Raw genomic sequence first — 15,066 nt, forward strand, 5'->3', positions numbered from 1 at the left:
TCCCGAGCCTCAGTTTAAAATAAAAATTCAAAATAGACCTGAGTCATCCTGAGTAACCAAAGTATGTGGCAACCCTGTATTCATCTTTTTTCCTCAACTTCATATTTATAACTGCATTAATATGATCAAAATTATCCTGGTAATTAATTAATATCTAGCTTTGGTATTAAATGACAAGCTAAACTTTAAGGCACATTTAAAGTGTCTTAAATGTAAACTTTTGATAAGTATTTTTATGATATCAAACTTGAGTTATTATTTTTATGGAATACTTTTGGAATAATGTATTACAGTGTGTTTTATTTGCATATTCAGTAATGTATGTGCTTGGGGTGGTGATGCTAGTTGTCATTTGAAGCCAATTTTTTTTTGCAAAAATAATAATTATTTGAAGACTTTTTTACACAATTTTGCATTAAGTCAGGGGTGGGCAAGCTGGAGTCTGCAAATAATAAAATTGTAACCTGTGAGCCTGTTTGTATTTAAAAAAGTTATGGCCTATATAATATAAAACTGGTATGGAACATGCACATTTGGCGTTTAAAAAAAAACTATTTAAAACTACACTAGATATTTTGAGGTTTGAAATAGAGAGCAAAAAAGGTCCTAGGTTATTTTCACTGTAAAATAAAAAAACTTAAACTAGATATTCCAGGGTCTAGAATTAAAAAAAAAACTTACACTAGTTGTTCTGAAGTTTTATAGATCAGGGGAAAAAAAGACTTGGGTAATATATGAGATATTCAAAGTTTAGGTACAGATGACAAATACACGGAGTCACAAAGCAAAACTATTTATTAAGCTTTACCTTTTCTAATTAAGAGTTTTTATAGTTCAAAGTTTTTTCTTTAAAGCATTGTTTTCCAGTAAATAAATATTTTCTACTTTATTTTAAAATTTAGGTTTTTTACTAAACTGAACTCCAAAAGTGTCTCTTCAGGCAAAGTGACGCTTGTGCATTTCCCATACTAGCCTCAAAACTTAGAATATATATTTCTGGTCTTTTATGAAGATTAAAAAACTACAACTGTGTCCTGAAAATATTTTGTTTTAAAAATTTGGTCCATGACCACCAAATGCTTGCTAACCCTGCATTAAGAGCATATGACTTAAAAAGCAAACCATAGTTATTTTAAAATTTATTGAAACCAACATACTTTTTTGTTATTGGACAAGTCTAATATTACAGACTTTATATAGTTTATTGTATTTTTTATGTTAAATATTCTTTAGTTAATAAGTTTGATACATTCTTTATATTATTTTTGCTTCTAGATAATATATTTAATAAATTTCAAAAAAAATTAGAATCCAGTTAATATATTTAGTATGAAAAAAAATGAATAACTCAAAATCTTTACAATCCAAAAGTTTGAGAATATCAAGTCATCAAAAATCTTCACACTCATTTACGGATCCTAATAAAATGACAGAAACACCAGAATGGGTACATGTCAGACAAAGAGCTCAAAAAGCTAAACATTTTTTTGAGCAGATTGGTCTTACAAATGGTGATTTGCCAAGAAACTCTGATAACAAGTCACTACCATATATTGATGAAAACATACCAAGAGGTATGTCTACAGGAACTAAATGGGGAGCCAGATGGAAAAAACCTCCTTCTAGTCCTGTGGTGTCACCTTCTTCAAATAATAGTTTTACTTATAGTTTTCCACACCAACGTTCCTGTAGCTGGAACGATATGATTTTAAATAATTCTAAACAACCTAATAAAAACCTTTCAGATAGTTGTCAAAATACTTCTACAAGAACTGGTCAACAAACAAGTAGAGAATCTTCTTCTAAATTAGACCAAACAAATGTATCAACACCAAAAATGGTCAACAGAATGGATACAAAAGAAAATGAATCTAAAGAAAAATTAGATTTTCATAAGTCAAAAAATAATGGAATAAATGATCAAATAGCAAAAAAAATATTAAGAGCAACAGAAAAAAGTTCCATAAGCCAAACAAAAACGAGCAAGCCCAAACTAGCAACTAAAAGTAATAGTTATGATTTATTACTAGTTGCAAATCACCAAAAACCTTTTGTAGCAAACACTTCTAGTAGTTCTGACTCTAATATGAATAAAAAAAGTTTATCAATGGACAGACCAAAAACACTAAAAGTCATTGATAAAAATCTAACATCTTTAAGCAATTTAGCTGCCAATAACTCTTACTCATCTTCATATGAAAATGTTACTGCTGCTGAGTATGCTGAAGCTGTAGATAGAAGAAATAAAAAAGATAAGTCCTCTTATAGTTTACCATCAAGCACAAAACACAAAATAAAAGTAAGCTTTATAATTTCATTTGGGTTTAAATAATCTATAATACCAAAAAGCTATATGTATATAACTATTTACAGGGTTGCCACAAATCCTGGAAAAACCTAGAATTTTACGGATTAGCCTAAAAAAACTTGGAAAAACCTAGGATTTTAAATAATTTTTACATGTTAAGTAGTAAGATTTTAATTTGACATTAAAAACCTATCAAATAGATAAAAAAATTGTCATCATCAAATTTTTTTTATTTAAAAACTTATTTAAAGTAAGTTTGCAGTATCTTTTCAGTATTGTTATCATACTTAACACATATTTTAACCCTAAAGTTAATTAACGTTAAACTAAAAATAGACCAAAAAACGTGTACTTTCTAAAACCTTGAAGAAATTTTTCAAACATGAGTGGCAACCCTGTATTTACCTTTACTTAAGAATTTTGTTGACTTTTTATATATGATAAACAATCTAAGTTTTTTTTTTCTGAGATCAAGTGTAAACTTGTATTAAACCAAAGTAAAAATATTTCTCCAAAATTTTTTTATTAGTTTTGTATTATAATTATTTATTATTAAAAAGTAATTCATCAAAATTAGTTAAACAAAATAACTTAATTTTAAATTTTAGTCAAAGTAGCTTTTGTATTATATTTAAAAAATAAGAACACTGTTATAACAATTAGTTTGCAAATAGCATTTTTTAAAATTAAGTAATTAGTTTAGAATGTAAAAAATATTAAACAATTTTAATTAATTATAGCTTTCAAATCTTCTAAAGTACTTATATAAATGAACTTTTATATTAGTTTTTTTATTAAATTTCCAAATCTGTTTGTCAGAAAATGTTTTATACTTGATAAAGTTAACTTTTATGAAAAATATTTAATTTGTGCTAAATTTTTTAAAATCTGTAATATAATGTTTTAAACGTAAATAATCTGCTAATTAATTTAGATACGAATTTTATTTAACTTTGAAGAAAAAGTGATTTAATTACAAATTTATAACTTTTGAAAAATTTCCTTACCACTTATATTTAAAGGTTTAGTTATATTACCTCACAGCATCACAAGTAATCAGTTTAAATATATATTTTTTGGTTTAATTTTTTTTCCGTTCTAATTTTTAACTTGTAAACAGTTATTACAGAAATAAGCTTATTTAGTTTTTTAATAATAAATAATAATAGTAGTGTATATTGCATTTTTAATTTAAAGGATTTTTTTATTGATTTAAGCTTAAAAACAACTTTTAAAAATAGTTTTTTGGAATGGTTTTTGTTGAAATTATTGATTAAAATAAAATGATTTTGAAATTATTTATTTGATAACTTGTTAGATGAACAAATAAAATTTTAAATTTAAAGTGTGTTTCTATAATAACAATAAAGTATTGTTACTTGAATTTTAAATTATGATAGACTTTTTCTTTAATTATTTCAAAATTTCAAGTACATAAGCGCAGATAGTCTGTTTTGTAATTTTATTTGTACAATATTATATCTTGGAATAAAAAAATAATTAATTTTTTTTAAATGATATATATAACTTTTTAAATAGATTAAGTATAAGCAAATTTAGAAAAAAATATTTTATACTTTTTTTTTAATTACTAAAAATGTTTTGAAAATAAGTTTGTATTTTGTTCATCAGAGACAGTGAAATTTTGTTGTATCTAAAACTTATTGCTTGCCTTTAATAGATCAAGTTGGTGTTTTTTTTCAATTTGTCTTATACAAGTGTTGTAATTAACTGATTTAATAATAAAAAAATTAGCCATTTTTGAGAAGTACATTAAGATTTTAATCTAATATGTTCAAGTTTTATTAATTTTATTGAAGTATTTATTATGTGTTTCCATGACTCAAAGTCTACTTTTACAGAAAAAAGAGTATTCGGCCGCCAGTAACTCTCGTTCCATAGATGAAAAAGCTTCTAAAAGACCTGTTGATGCAAGTGAAATAAGAGATCACTTAGAAATAATTAAACAGAGAGAGGAAACAAATGGTATCAGTGAAACTGATGGTATATTAGGTGAATATATTTCTTGTTTGTTTTTAAAACTCAAAATGTATATTTTTTAATATTTAAAATTTCGAGAAGAATTATTCATTGTTCAGTAAGGTCTCAAAGTATAATATTTTAGAATATTTAATTAATATTTATTTTTAATTCTAGTGTGCTGAACTAAATTTATAACATGTAATAAATTGTTTTTTATGTGTAAAACTTTGTTAGATTTAGATAAATAGTTTACTATTTAAACTTTGAATTAATAAAAAAATCTTAAAAAATATTTTTATTTTATCTTCATTGTAAACAAGATTTAAACTAGGCTTGTAAGAGAACATTTAAGATTTAAGTAAAATTGAAACTTACCCAAATTTTGAATATATAAGACTTAATTTTTAATATAAATTAAGAATAAGTTGACAAGAAATTGTATTAAAATGTATACAGTTCTATACATAACTTAGATTTTGATTGACAGGATTCCATCAAGAAAGAAACTTGCAGAATTTTGCTCATTATGACTGTCAAAGTATGACTTTCAATTTTAATCGTGTACTACAAACTATGCAGGATCTAAAAAGAAAAAGTACAGACAGTGGTGCTAGCAAAGCTAATTCAGGTACAAGTAATTACCTGATAACCATAAATCTCTTTTGAAGGTAACATGAAATAACTTTGCACCTAAAACATTACATAAAACTGACAATGTCTAAGACATTGGTTTAAAATAAAAGTTTAGGTTTAGTTTGACTGTTATTTAAAATAAAATTAAAATGTGTAAATATTGGATATCACTTTGTTGCACTGTAGCAACTACTTTCAACTTGGCTACTAGTTCGATTTTAAATAAAGTTAAACTTAGGTCATGGATTTTGTAAAATACTTTTTTAATTATCATATGTTGTATTCATTAAGACAACATTAGAAAAGCTTATGATTTAGCTCATCAATTAGTTGGTTATTTATTCGAAATAAATGTTATACTTTTTAATTTAAAATTGTTATATATAAATTATGTAGAAGTCAACACTCCTTCTGAAAACATCAAAGAAATAGATACTGTAAACGCAAGAAACCAAAGAAATATTGCTAATGATCTTGTAGATTGGTCAGTTTTTTAACTGTATACTGAATTTTGTAGTTTTTTTTCATTGTTCATAGTTTTTTGAAAATAAGTTATTGATTTGTAAAATTTTTTTTTGACAACATATTTTTATTTAAAGTGTTATTTAGCAACAAAATTTAAGATTTTAGATATAACTTTAAATTATAACTTAATATTTTTCTTTTGTATTACCTTACATAATTTTTTTTTTTGACTTCATGTAAAATTTTTATTTATAAAAAATGAACTAAATTTTTCAAATAATTTTTTACTTGACTTTAAAAATAAACAAACAATAGTAAAATATGATTTTCAAAACTTTTTTTTATTGTTGTGTTTATTTTGGTTTAATAATCAATTTTTTATCTAGTTTCGATTTTATATCAAGGTGCTGAGATTTTAAGCTCATATATTATTCAAAAGTCGAAAACCGTCCGTTGCAATGCTTTATATGCGATGCACGACGATCAATTTGAAAAAATTGTTGAAATATTTTCAATTTACTTTCTCTTTTGCTGTAAGCTTATATGGTAACAACGATCTAATTAATTATACAACATGTAAACTCCCGCCGTAAAGCCATATAAAGTTGACTTGTTTAACTTATCATAATTATGTTCGTTTTTTGAAAAAAAAATCAAAATAATTTTGTATATTTGTTATTGAAATGTTTTTGCCTGTTAGTTTAAATCTGTAATTTTTAATTTTTGCCTATTTTTTTAACTAATTTAGTGTAAATTAGGTGTTCTGTGTGTTACTCAAGGTTTTATCATGAGTTAATATAGTCATAATAAAACTTAAATGATTGAATACAAACAGTTGCAAACACTTTGTCAATGAAGTTGGTGGTGAAAGAGAAAGGGAAGTTTTCACGTCAAACGTCGGCACCAACGCGTCCCATTTGTCAGATGTCACTGTTCAGGTGTGTAATTAATATTTAATGAGTAATTAAAGTTTTTGCTACAGCTTAAATATATATTTTACTGGTCAATACTTCTTTTTTTTAATACAATCATAAATTAATTAATTTTCTGTTCAAAACTTATTTATTTTCCACTACGATAGATTTACTGTTTTTAAACTTTAGGTCCATGTAAGTATAGTTTTTCTTTTTTTAACAAACTAATTTTTTTTTATAGAAAATTGTACTATTTATAAAATATTGTTGTTATTTTGGTTTTAGTTTAAATTATAAATTTATTTTTTTTAATAAATAATTTATTGGAAAAAAATTTAATTAAAACGAAAGTTGTATAAAGATCAAGTAAATTAAAAAAAAAAAACTTAGTAATGAAACGGTGACTAAAATACCATATAATAAGTTAAACCACACAGCTATATGTAGTATTTTTTAGTTTTTGTTTTTTATCTTAAAACGGTGCTATACTTTAATGTTTTTTTATTGGAACTACTAAGTTTTATAAAACTGAAATATATTCACGCAACATTTAGACCAAATTTGTTGTTAGTTTAGTACTACATTGTATGCAGAATAAATAAATTGAAATAAATATATATTAGTAAAATTTAATTGTTAAAGTAACCTAACTTTCATGAAATTTTATCATTGTAATAATAACTGGTTTACAGTTTCTATTTTCAATAGTAACTTGTTTTGTTTATATCTTTTAAATGTTAAAAATAAAATAAAATAAACATATTTTTCTGTCTTAAAACTTCAATTGAGATATTTACATTTTTTGTATTTTCTTATAATTTTATATGTAGTTAGTTTATAATATAATTGATTTAAAAAAAACTAAAACATTCTATGCAGACATAACCAATAAACATGTATATATTAAAAGCGCTCAAAATAGTTTGTTCTAGACCTTGTATCAAAAAAAACGAGTCGTAAACAACTTGATACAGTTTAATGTATTGTCTTGGACGCATAGTCGTTTTTTATCATCAAAATTTTAATTATATATTATTAAATCTTTATTTCAGTTGTTTGTTCATGCTTCTATTGATGTTTAATATAAATTTGCATGAACCACCCTTCAAGTGTTTCTGACATGTTGCTAAAATTTATGCTAAAATATATATAATTGAACTATTCTGACGTAGTACAAAATACAGTATCACAAAATATATATATATACGTATTTAAGTATACATTGAAAAAGTAAGCAACTTGCTTCTAAGTGTTATGTTCTTCAAGCATAGAAGGTAAGACAAAATAATTGAAATGTAAATACTCCATATCATGTTCAGGTTGGTACTCACAACGGAGAAACTTCAACAGCACACGCGCGAAACCTTCTGACCAACCACGACTACCTGAATATTGTGGAAGTTGCCAACACCGACATCCCCCTGCCACCAAGACCTCCTACTCAGCTTTCCTATGGTATTGAAAATGTTGATCAGGGTGCTAACTACTATCGAAAGTATTTTGCTGAAAAAGGTAATTTTTGTCCATAAAAGTATGAAATACTATTAAACTTTTATACTTAAAGTACTACAAAAATGAACAGATAAAAAACTTTTATACTATAATTTAGCATTTATGAAATAAATAAATGTTGCTTCTTAGTATTTTTACAATCTTTTTAAACAGCATCATGCTTTTACCAATTATCCATAAACCATCTTCTAACAATTGTGTTTTTTATATAATTTGAAAGTTTTCTCTTTTTGAAACATCATATAAAATAGTTTTTGATATTTTTTTTTCTTTACAATATAAATCTCATATATAAGAGCAATTAGTGTAAATCAACTATAAAATTTAGTACTAAATTTTAATTTTTAACGTAAAAAAAACACTTGAAGTTATAATTTTAATTTTTAACTTATAGTTATAATGGTTTACGTTAGATGTTTTGTTAAATAAATACTAAATTAATGATTTAAAGTCCTTGCCTTTTCTTTTATTGTATAAACTTATTTATTTACAAAATGAACTAAAAAAAGTATAATATTAGATATATACTTTTTTCAAACTTTACTTATTGTATATAATTTGTAATTTAACTAGGAATTACTGTATGGTACAAATTATTAATATACTTCTGTAAATAAAAAGAGCATCAGAATTTTATGATGACTGATGAAAAATATGGACCTATCATTATAAGTTTAAAACGGGAGAAAATAGATGAAAATCAAACCACTATATACCAATACCGTGTCATTGTTAGAACTACTGAGGTTTAAAGAATGTTTTAATAAATAATTTTAAAACTACTAAGGATTTTATATTTCTTAAATTATTTTTAATGGTTGTAGTCTATTTTATGTCTAATTAAAGTTTAAATTTTCAAAAGTAGTTACTCATGGTTTTATAATTTGATGAAACCTTTTTTTTTTGAATAATGTATGCAAAAAGAATATACTGATTAAGTAGTGTTCAGTCTATATTTATATTAGCGTAGTTAGTTTTCTTATTAAGTATATGTTTAATTTAAACAATAAAATCAGTTAGTTGTAAAATTAAAGTGCATTTTAGATAACAACCTTTTTCTGTAATTAAAAAAACTTTATGGGAATTATTTTTTAATGTATTTAATATAACTTTGAAATCTTAATTATTTTTTTTTTTTGGCGCTTAAATTGCTTATTATTGTAATTGTTTTATGTATTGAAATAATTATTGAAAAGTTAGATTTTTGGTAGTATTCATTAATTTGGAAAGATTATTATTAAAATATACACTAAAAATTATAAGCATGAACAGTGAGTTATTTTTTTAGTTTAAAAATTAAAACATTTTTGTATAAATTTAAGGTTATTAGAAATATTGCTTCTTTATCTAATTAAAATAATAAAATCAATTCTTAATAAACAACATATTACAAAATAAATGCTTTCATAATTTAAACAAAATTAGAATTAAATAGATAATATTTTAGTACTATAGTATCGTAAAATTTAAAGCAGGATATAAATATTTGTATCTTATTAGATAATATCATGGAAAACATGAGTTATTTGTACTATTGTTTTAAAAGTTATGAAAGTATGTATTTTGTAAAATACAGGATATACACGCATTAGTAAAAATATTTTCAAGTTTGCATCATACAAAGTATATGCTTAAAAACCGTACATTTCTTGATATGAAACTCTTTAAACTAATAATTATATTTAATTAGTAAAAACTGCCTCAAACGTGTTTGTTATTTCTCTTATGAATAAATTGTTTAATCATATACAAGCTTTTTGACAAATTTATGCATAAAAACAATAAAAGTTTTTCACAAAACTTGTAATTGAGTTAAAATATTTATTTTTACTTAAACATTTTAACAGTTAGTAGTTTTACGGGGTTCAATATTGGAAGAAGCAGTTCAAAGTAAGCGAAGCAATCACTTAAGTGGCAGAAGTTGCACTCATAAGGACGTTCTGCAGCACATTTGTCCCTTCCTCAACTTTTCTGAACTGAGATTGGCTGATCAAAATCAAAAACTAGTTGATGCACTCATTAATATTGACGAGCAGAGAGTGAGTTTTTAGCTTATGTTGTTCATTTACGATTACAACCTTAAAAAACTAGTTTAGTTATTTTGTGTAAGTTCATTATACTTTTGTCTTTTACCGCCTTAAAAAATATTTTTGTTTTGTGTTTTTTTAAAGACGTAAGGTTATATGTATAAGTTCATTAGTCTACATTAAAGATGTTATTTATCTGCTAAACTAGCTGGACATATATCATAAACTTGATTTAAAACTCTACCTAAACTTGTAAGTTTTTTTTTTGAGTTGTTTCAATAATTTTCTTTTATTTTAAATGTTCAAACAAAATTATCAATTTATGCAAGGCACATTGATAGCTGCATTTCCGCCCATATGCTTCATGCATGAGTGGTTACGAGGTGCAGCTAACTGCTACACTGTTTTTGAATAAAAATATTGTGACTATTGCGGTCAATTAATAATATAAAAGCGGTTTATCAGCAATCAGTTTAGTTTTATAAAGTGGTTAATGATTATGCTTAGTCAATTAAAATTCTGACACTTTATATATTTTGTAGTTTTTAAAGAAGTTTTGCTTAATTTATTTCATTAGATAACGTGCTGTAAAAAAGTTAAAAGCGTTTTTAGTATATTTCTTCTAATTTTTTTAGTTCTCTAATTTTATTATTTGTATATAAATGTGTTAAAATTTTCTATATGTTTTATAAACCATTAAAAAAACTTTATAGGTCTATTATTAATAAAAATCAATATTTATTTGCTTAATTCTTATCTTATGCTATGAATGTTTTTTAACATTCTAAACTAATTCAGATAAACAATACACACAAAATTGGCGTGTTGTATAGCAATTCTGGTCAAACGACGGAAGAACAAATGTACAACAATGAATTTGGTAGCCCAGCATTTGATGAGTTTTTAGAAGTTTTAGGCCATAAAGTTAATTTACTTGGATTTGATAAAGAAAATTTTAGGGGAGGACTTGATATCAGAAGTAAATATTTTTATCAAATTTATAAAAAGTTTTCTTTGTTTACAAACATTTTTAATAGAATAGAAACTTATATATAGTTAAAAAATGGAAACATTTATGAAAAATACCCTTTTATTCACAACAAAAACAATGCCTTATATAGAAACAGTTGTTCTTGATACATCTTAATTTCTATATGATTGATGTCAAGGTCACGTTTACTAGTTAGAAAAATTTTTACAAGGTCTATGAAGTGACAGATAAAAGTATTTTATTATATTTTTCAAATAACAAGTTATGTATTATTTTTAATTTATTTAAAATATTTTTAAAATACTATTATAAAGTACATAATTAGGAAAATATATTTTAAATGTGAACTATTTTAAAGTAAAATAAATATAAGGCTTAAGTTACTTGAATTATTGTGACACGTAGTTATAAGCTTTTAAAATGTATTTAAGCTTTTCATGAAATGTTGTTTGGCTGTTAATTTTTCAAAAAAACAGTAAATAGTTATTTAGCTTACTTTAATATTCAGAGTTTTATAGTGAAATAAAGACTTATAGTTTATACTTTCTCTTAAAAGTGAGCGATTATTTTTATTGAGTTATAAGTTATTTTTAAAGTTTTTAGTGTTTACTGAATTTTTACACGCTTAAAAAACATACAGACGTTACTTTTCATGCCAATAGTTGAGTAAAAATAAATATATGTTTAAGAATAGTTAAACTTTGGGATTACTTATTTTGTATAAAAGATGAAAATAATCAAAAAAATATGTACTATTATATAATTTATTAAAAAGTTAGATACTTTTTTAAGTTTTTTTATGTACTACGTGTTTAAAATAAATGTGTGTATTAAATTACTACGTAATCTAATTTGTAAACTTAAAAGCCCAAATCTAGTTTATGCGCACATTAAGCAAATCAAACAGTTCTGAATTATTATTTATTACTTCCTTTAGTAGCTTATTCTACTTTTAGACTTATGTTTGTTTTCAATAAGATTTAATTAAACCTCACTTATTGATACAATATAAATATTAAGTATACTTCATATTCATTTTTTTGTTGTTGTTCCGTTTGTTAGGTAAAATGTATTTATTAAACAAAATATGAGTTTGTAAAGTTCAAATATTTTAAAGCTTTGCTGTATCTTCAAATTCAATAACAAGTGAATACAGCCATTTTTTAATCATTTCCAATATTCACAGCGGGATCGTCAGGAGAACAGTCAGTTTATACTCGTTGGAACAATTATCAGATAATGTACCACGTTTCAACAATGCTACCGTTTGATTCGACTAATCCTCAGCAGGTATAACTGAATAAAGATCTTCTACTTTCATTTTCATTTTAAGTTTTCCTAAACTATTAATAATAAGTTAAGTTTAATTAATTTTTGGGTTTGAGTAAAAATACTTATTGTTTGTAAGATAACAAATTAGTTTCAACTTTGACTAAAATTAAAATTTTATAATCTGACCTTTTTAATGTATTAGTTGCCGAGGAAGCGCCATATTGGAAATGATATAGTGACAATCGTCTTTCAAGAACCTGGCAGTTCTGCGTTCTCACCTGAATCTTTCAGAAGTCAATTCCAGCATATTTTCATTGTTGTTAGAGTTGTAAACCCATGTTCAGATGATACTTGTTACAGGTAATTGATAAATTAGTTTTGTATACCAGTTGTTCTTACGGATTGCACAGAAATTTTAGTAAAGTGCAACAGTGCTTTATAAATGACGTTTATTTAGTTTTTTCTATTGAAATAAGTTTTGACTTAAATTAATAGATTTTGACACGTTGTTTATACATTAGACACTCAAAACATAAAAACAAGTGTGTTTTTCAAAATAGTTTATATATTTTGTAACCTAATGTGCACAGATTTTTTTATTCACCAACTTGCTGTGCAAAGCTTTTGAACATGTTTAGAACCATTTATATATATTTTAGATAGTTTTTTTTTTTATGATTGAGAAATGTTTTTAAATTAAGTTGGTTTTGCTGATAAATTATTAATTCAAAAAAATATGTTGATAGATGTACTTTGATTTATTAAACTATTTATTTGCTATTGTATTTGAATAAAAGAAAAACATAAATAGTGATCAATTATTACAAATATATTTTCTTAAAAGTATCTTATTTACACAATTTTTATAAATTTTATATATTTAGTATTAATTCTTTGAAAAATTAATGTCAACTTTTTTGTATCCAATTCACAAGTTGAAAACTGTTTAACTTTTTGTCTTACTTATTAAAAAAATATATGTATTGTCATATTATAGCTACGTCATATAAATAGTGACTCATGTTCTTACCTAGAATATTTTTTTTTGCGTAATTTATTAAAGGGAGTTTGTTTTATCTAAAAAACTTTAAAAAAACTTGAAAATATTTGGTATTATGCAAGATATATTTCAGTTGATTAAAACAGTGGTCTTCAACCTTTTTACAAGCTGTGCACACTAAACTACTAAAAAATAAATTTTGTACTACTAGACTTAAAAAGTTATTATTATTTTTAAAACACAATATTTTTTTAATATTTTTGGTTTTTTAAATATAAATAAAGCATTTAGAACTGCTTATTTACGTTTAATTTAGCTACTTTAATAGATAAAGACAGAACAACCGTCAATTTAAACTATTTTTTAACTTTAGAACTTTTTTCTATAAACACTTGAATAATTTCTATGCACCCCGTGGAAACCACTGAGTTTGACTACATCTTAATTTAAAGGACTATATGAATAAGATTGTTTTATGAAAATAGTACTTATAAAAATTTTAAAGTCAGTGCATTTAAGTTTTTGACCATGATTGTTTAGTCAATTCTAAAAGTTGAAACGATTAAGGGCAACATAAAAAAATGTTTGACAGGGTCGCAGTAACCCGCGCCCAGAGTATTCCTAGGTTTGGACCTCCAATTCCCCCTGAAAAGTTCATGTTTCGAAAGTCTGCCGCTTTTAGAGAATTTCTTCTTACAAAAGTTGTCAATGCTGAAAACGTGGCTTATGAAAATGGAAAATTTAAGGTTTAGCTGTTAGGTTTTGTTTGGCCAATACTTGAAATATTATTTATTTATTTTTTTGTTATATTTTGTTTATTTTTAATGATAATATGAATAAGAGCAAAAGTAAATCTTCTAAAATATTTTGTTTATTTTTAAGATACGCCCTTAACTTTATTTTTCGTTTATCAAGCTAACTGTGAACATTAAAAAAGATTAAAAAAAGTAACTGATTAACTTAAACAAGAGAAATTTTTTGTTTTGATGATTCATTTATAAATGTATCAGAATAATCTGTTGCGGTTCATTTAATATGATTTTGGTATTTGTTTAATATTTGTGAAAGTTGAACTTGTACATAAATTTCAATTATAAATTCAGCAATTACTAATACTTGATATATTTACAACACTTCTTACTAAAAGTGTCTAGTTTTTGTAACTTATTATATAAGTTTATAACTATTTTTTACATGTGCTTGGTTTGCAATCAGTTCTTAACATAACGTAGTCTAAAACGATGTCGTTTAAGCCTAATGTAAGTTTTTATCAAAACCTTTTTTGAGAAAACAGTGCTTTATTAAGAATTTAAATATTTAAATTTGTTTAGTTTTAGGGTTGTTGGTTGATATGAGATTTGCTAAAAATTCAAAATGGTATAAAACCTAGAAAAATACAAAGCTTTCTTAAACTTTGACTAAAAAAAGTGGTCCGATTTTTTCTTTAAATAGTTTAGAAATAGGTTTAGTTTTTTAGCTTATTAGTAAGCAATAGTGAAATTTAAGTGGATGGCTGCAAGTTAGAAATGTACAATTGTATTCAAATACTTATTGTAAAATAAATCTTTGTTTGAATTATATTTTTTTTGAGCTATTTTTTTGTAACTCATGTTTATTTGTGCTTTTATAAATAACAAATATTTTGTAAGGGTTGTTTATTTTTATATACAATAATAAATTTAGAATTTTTGATAAAAGCTTTGTATAGGTTTGATTGTTAAAGAAACTATTAGAGGTATCTACTTTGTCAACAGAAAACAAATACACTTTTTATTTTTTCAAAAGTTTACTTCAAAAACTAAGTTTCTCTCAAAGAACTCGTCAGTGCTTAAAATAAACTTAAAATTTTTGAAAAATTTTTATTCAAAAAACTATCAAATATCTCAAAAACTTTCAGTTTGTTTTAAGCACTGACGAGCTCTTCGGGCGAAACTTCGTTTTCCAAATAAACTTTTGAAAAA

The 15,066-nt window shown here is 24.1% G+C and overlaps 1 protein-coding gene across 5 annotated transcripts in view; it reads left to right on the top strand.

Annotated features, from left to right (window-relative positions):
• Positions 1–1,297: 1,297 nt before the first annotated feature.
• The window catches only part of LOC145833852 (signal-induced proliferation-associated 1-like protein 1), a 34,990-nt gene continuing 21,221 nt past the window's right edge, over positions 1,298–15,066 (top strand). For all 5 annotated transcript variants that reach the window (XM_082941066.1, XM_082941069.1, XM_082941070.1 and 2 more), the window contains exons 1-12: positions 1,298–2,299; positions 4,171–4,321; positions 4,779–4,919; positions 5,321–5,408; positions 6,225–6,327; positions 7,623–7,815; positions 8,437–8,561; positions 9,663–9,854; positions 10,641–10,821; positions 12,020–12,123; positions 12,308–12,465; positions 13,698–13,851. In XM_082941066.1, coding sequence (XP_082797192.1) covers positions 1,340–2,299; positions 4,171–4,321; positions 4,779–4,919; positions 5,321–5,408; positions 6,225–6,327; positions 7,623–7,815; positions 8,437–8,561; positions 9,663–9,854; positions 10,641–10,821; positions 12,020–12,123; positions 12,308–12,465; positions 13,698–13,851 — 2,550 coding nt within the window. In that variant the 5' untranslated portion in view covers positions 1,298–1,339. The remainder of the gene's footprint in view (positions 2,300–4,170; positions 4,322–4,778; positions 4,920–5,320; positions 5,409–6,224; positions 6,328–7,622; positions 7,816–8,436; positions 8,562–9,662; positions 9,855–10,640; positions 10,822–12,019; positions 12,124–12,307; positions 12,466–13,697; positions 13,852–15,066) is intronic.

The sequence above is a fragment of the Thalia democratica genome, chromosome 4 (assembly GCF_965202585.1).
Source record: "Thalia democratica chromosome 4, ktThaDemo2.hap1.1, whole genome shotgun sequence".
In the NCBI taxonomy this organism is placed as follows: Eukaryota; Metazoa; Chordata; class Thaliacea; order Salpida; family Salpidae; genus Thalia; species Thalia democratica.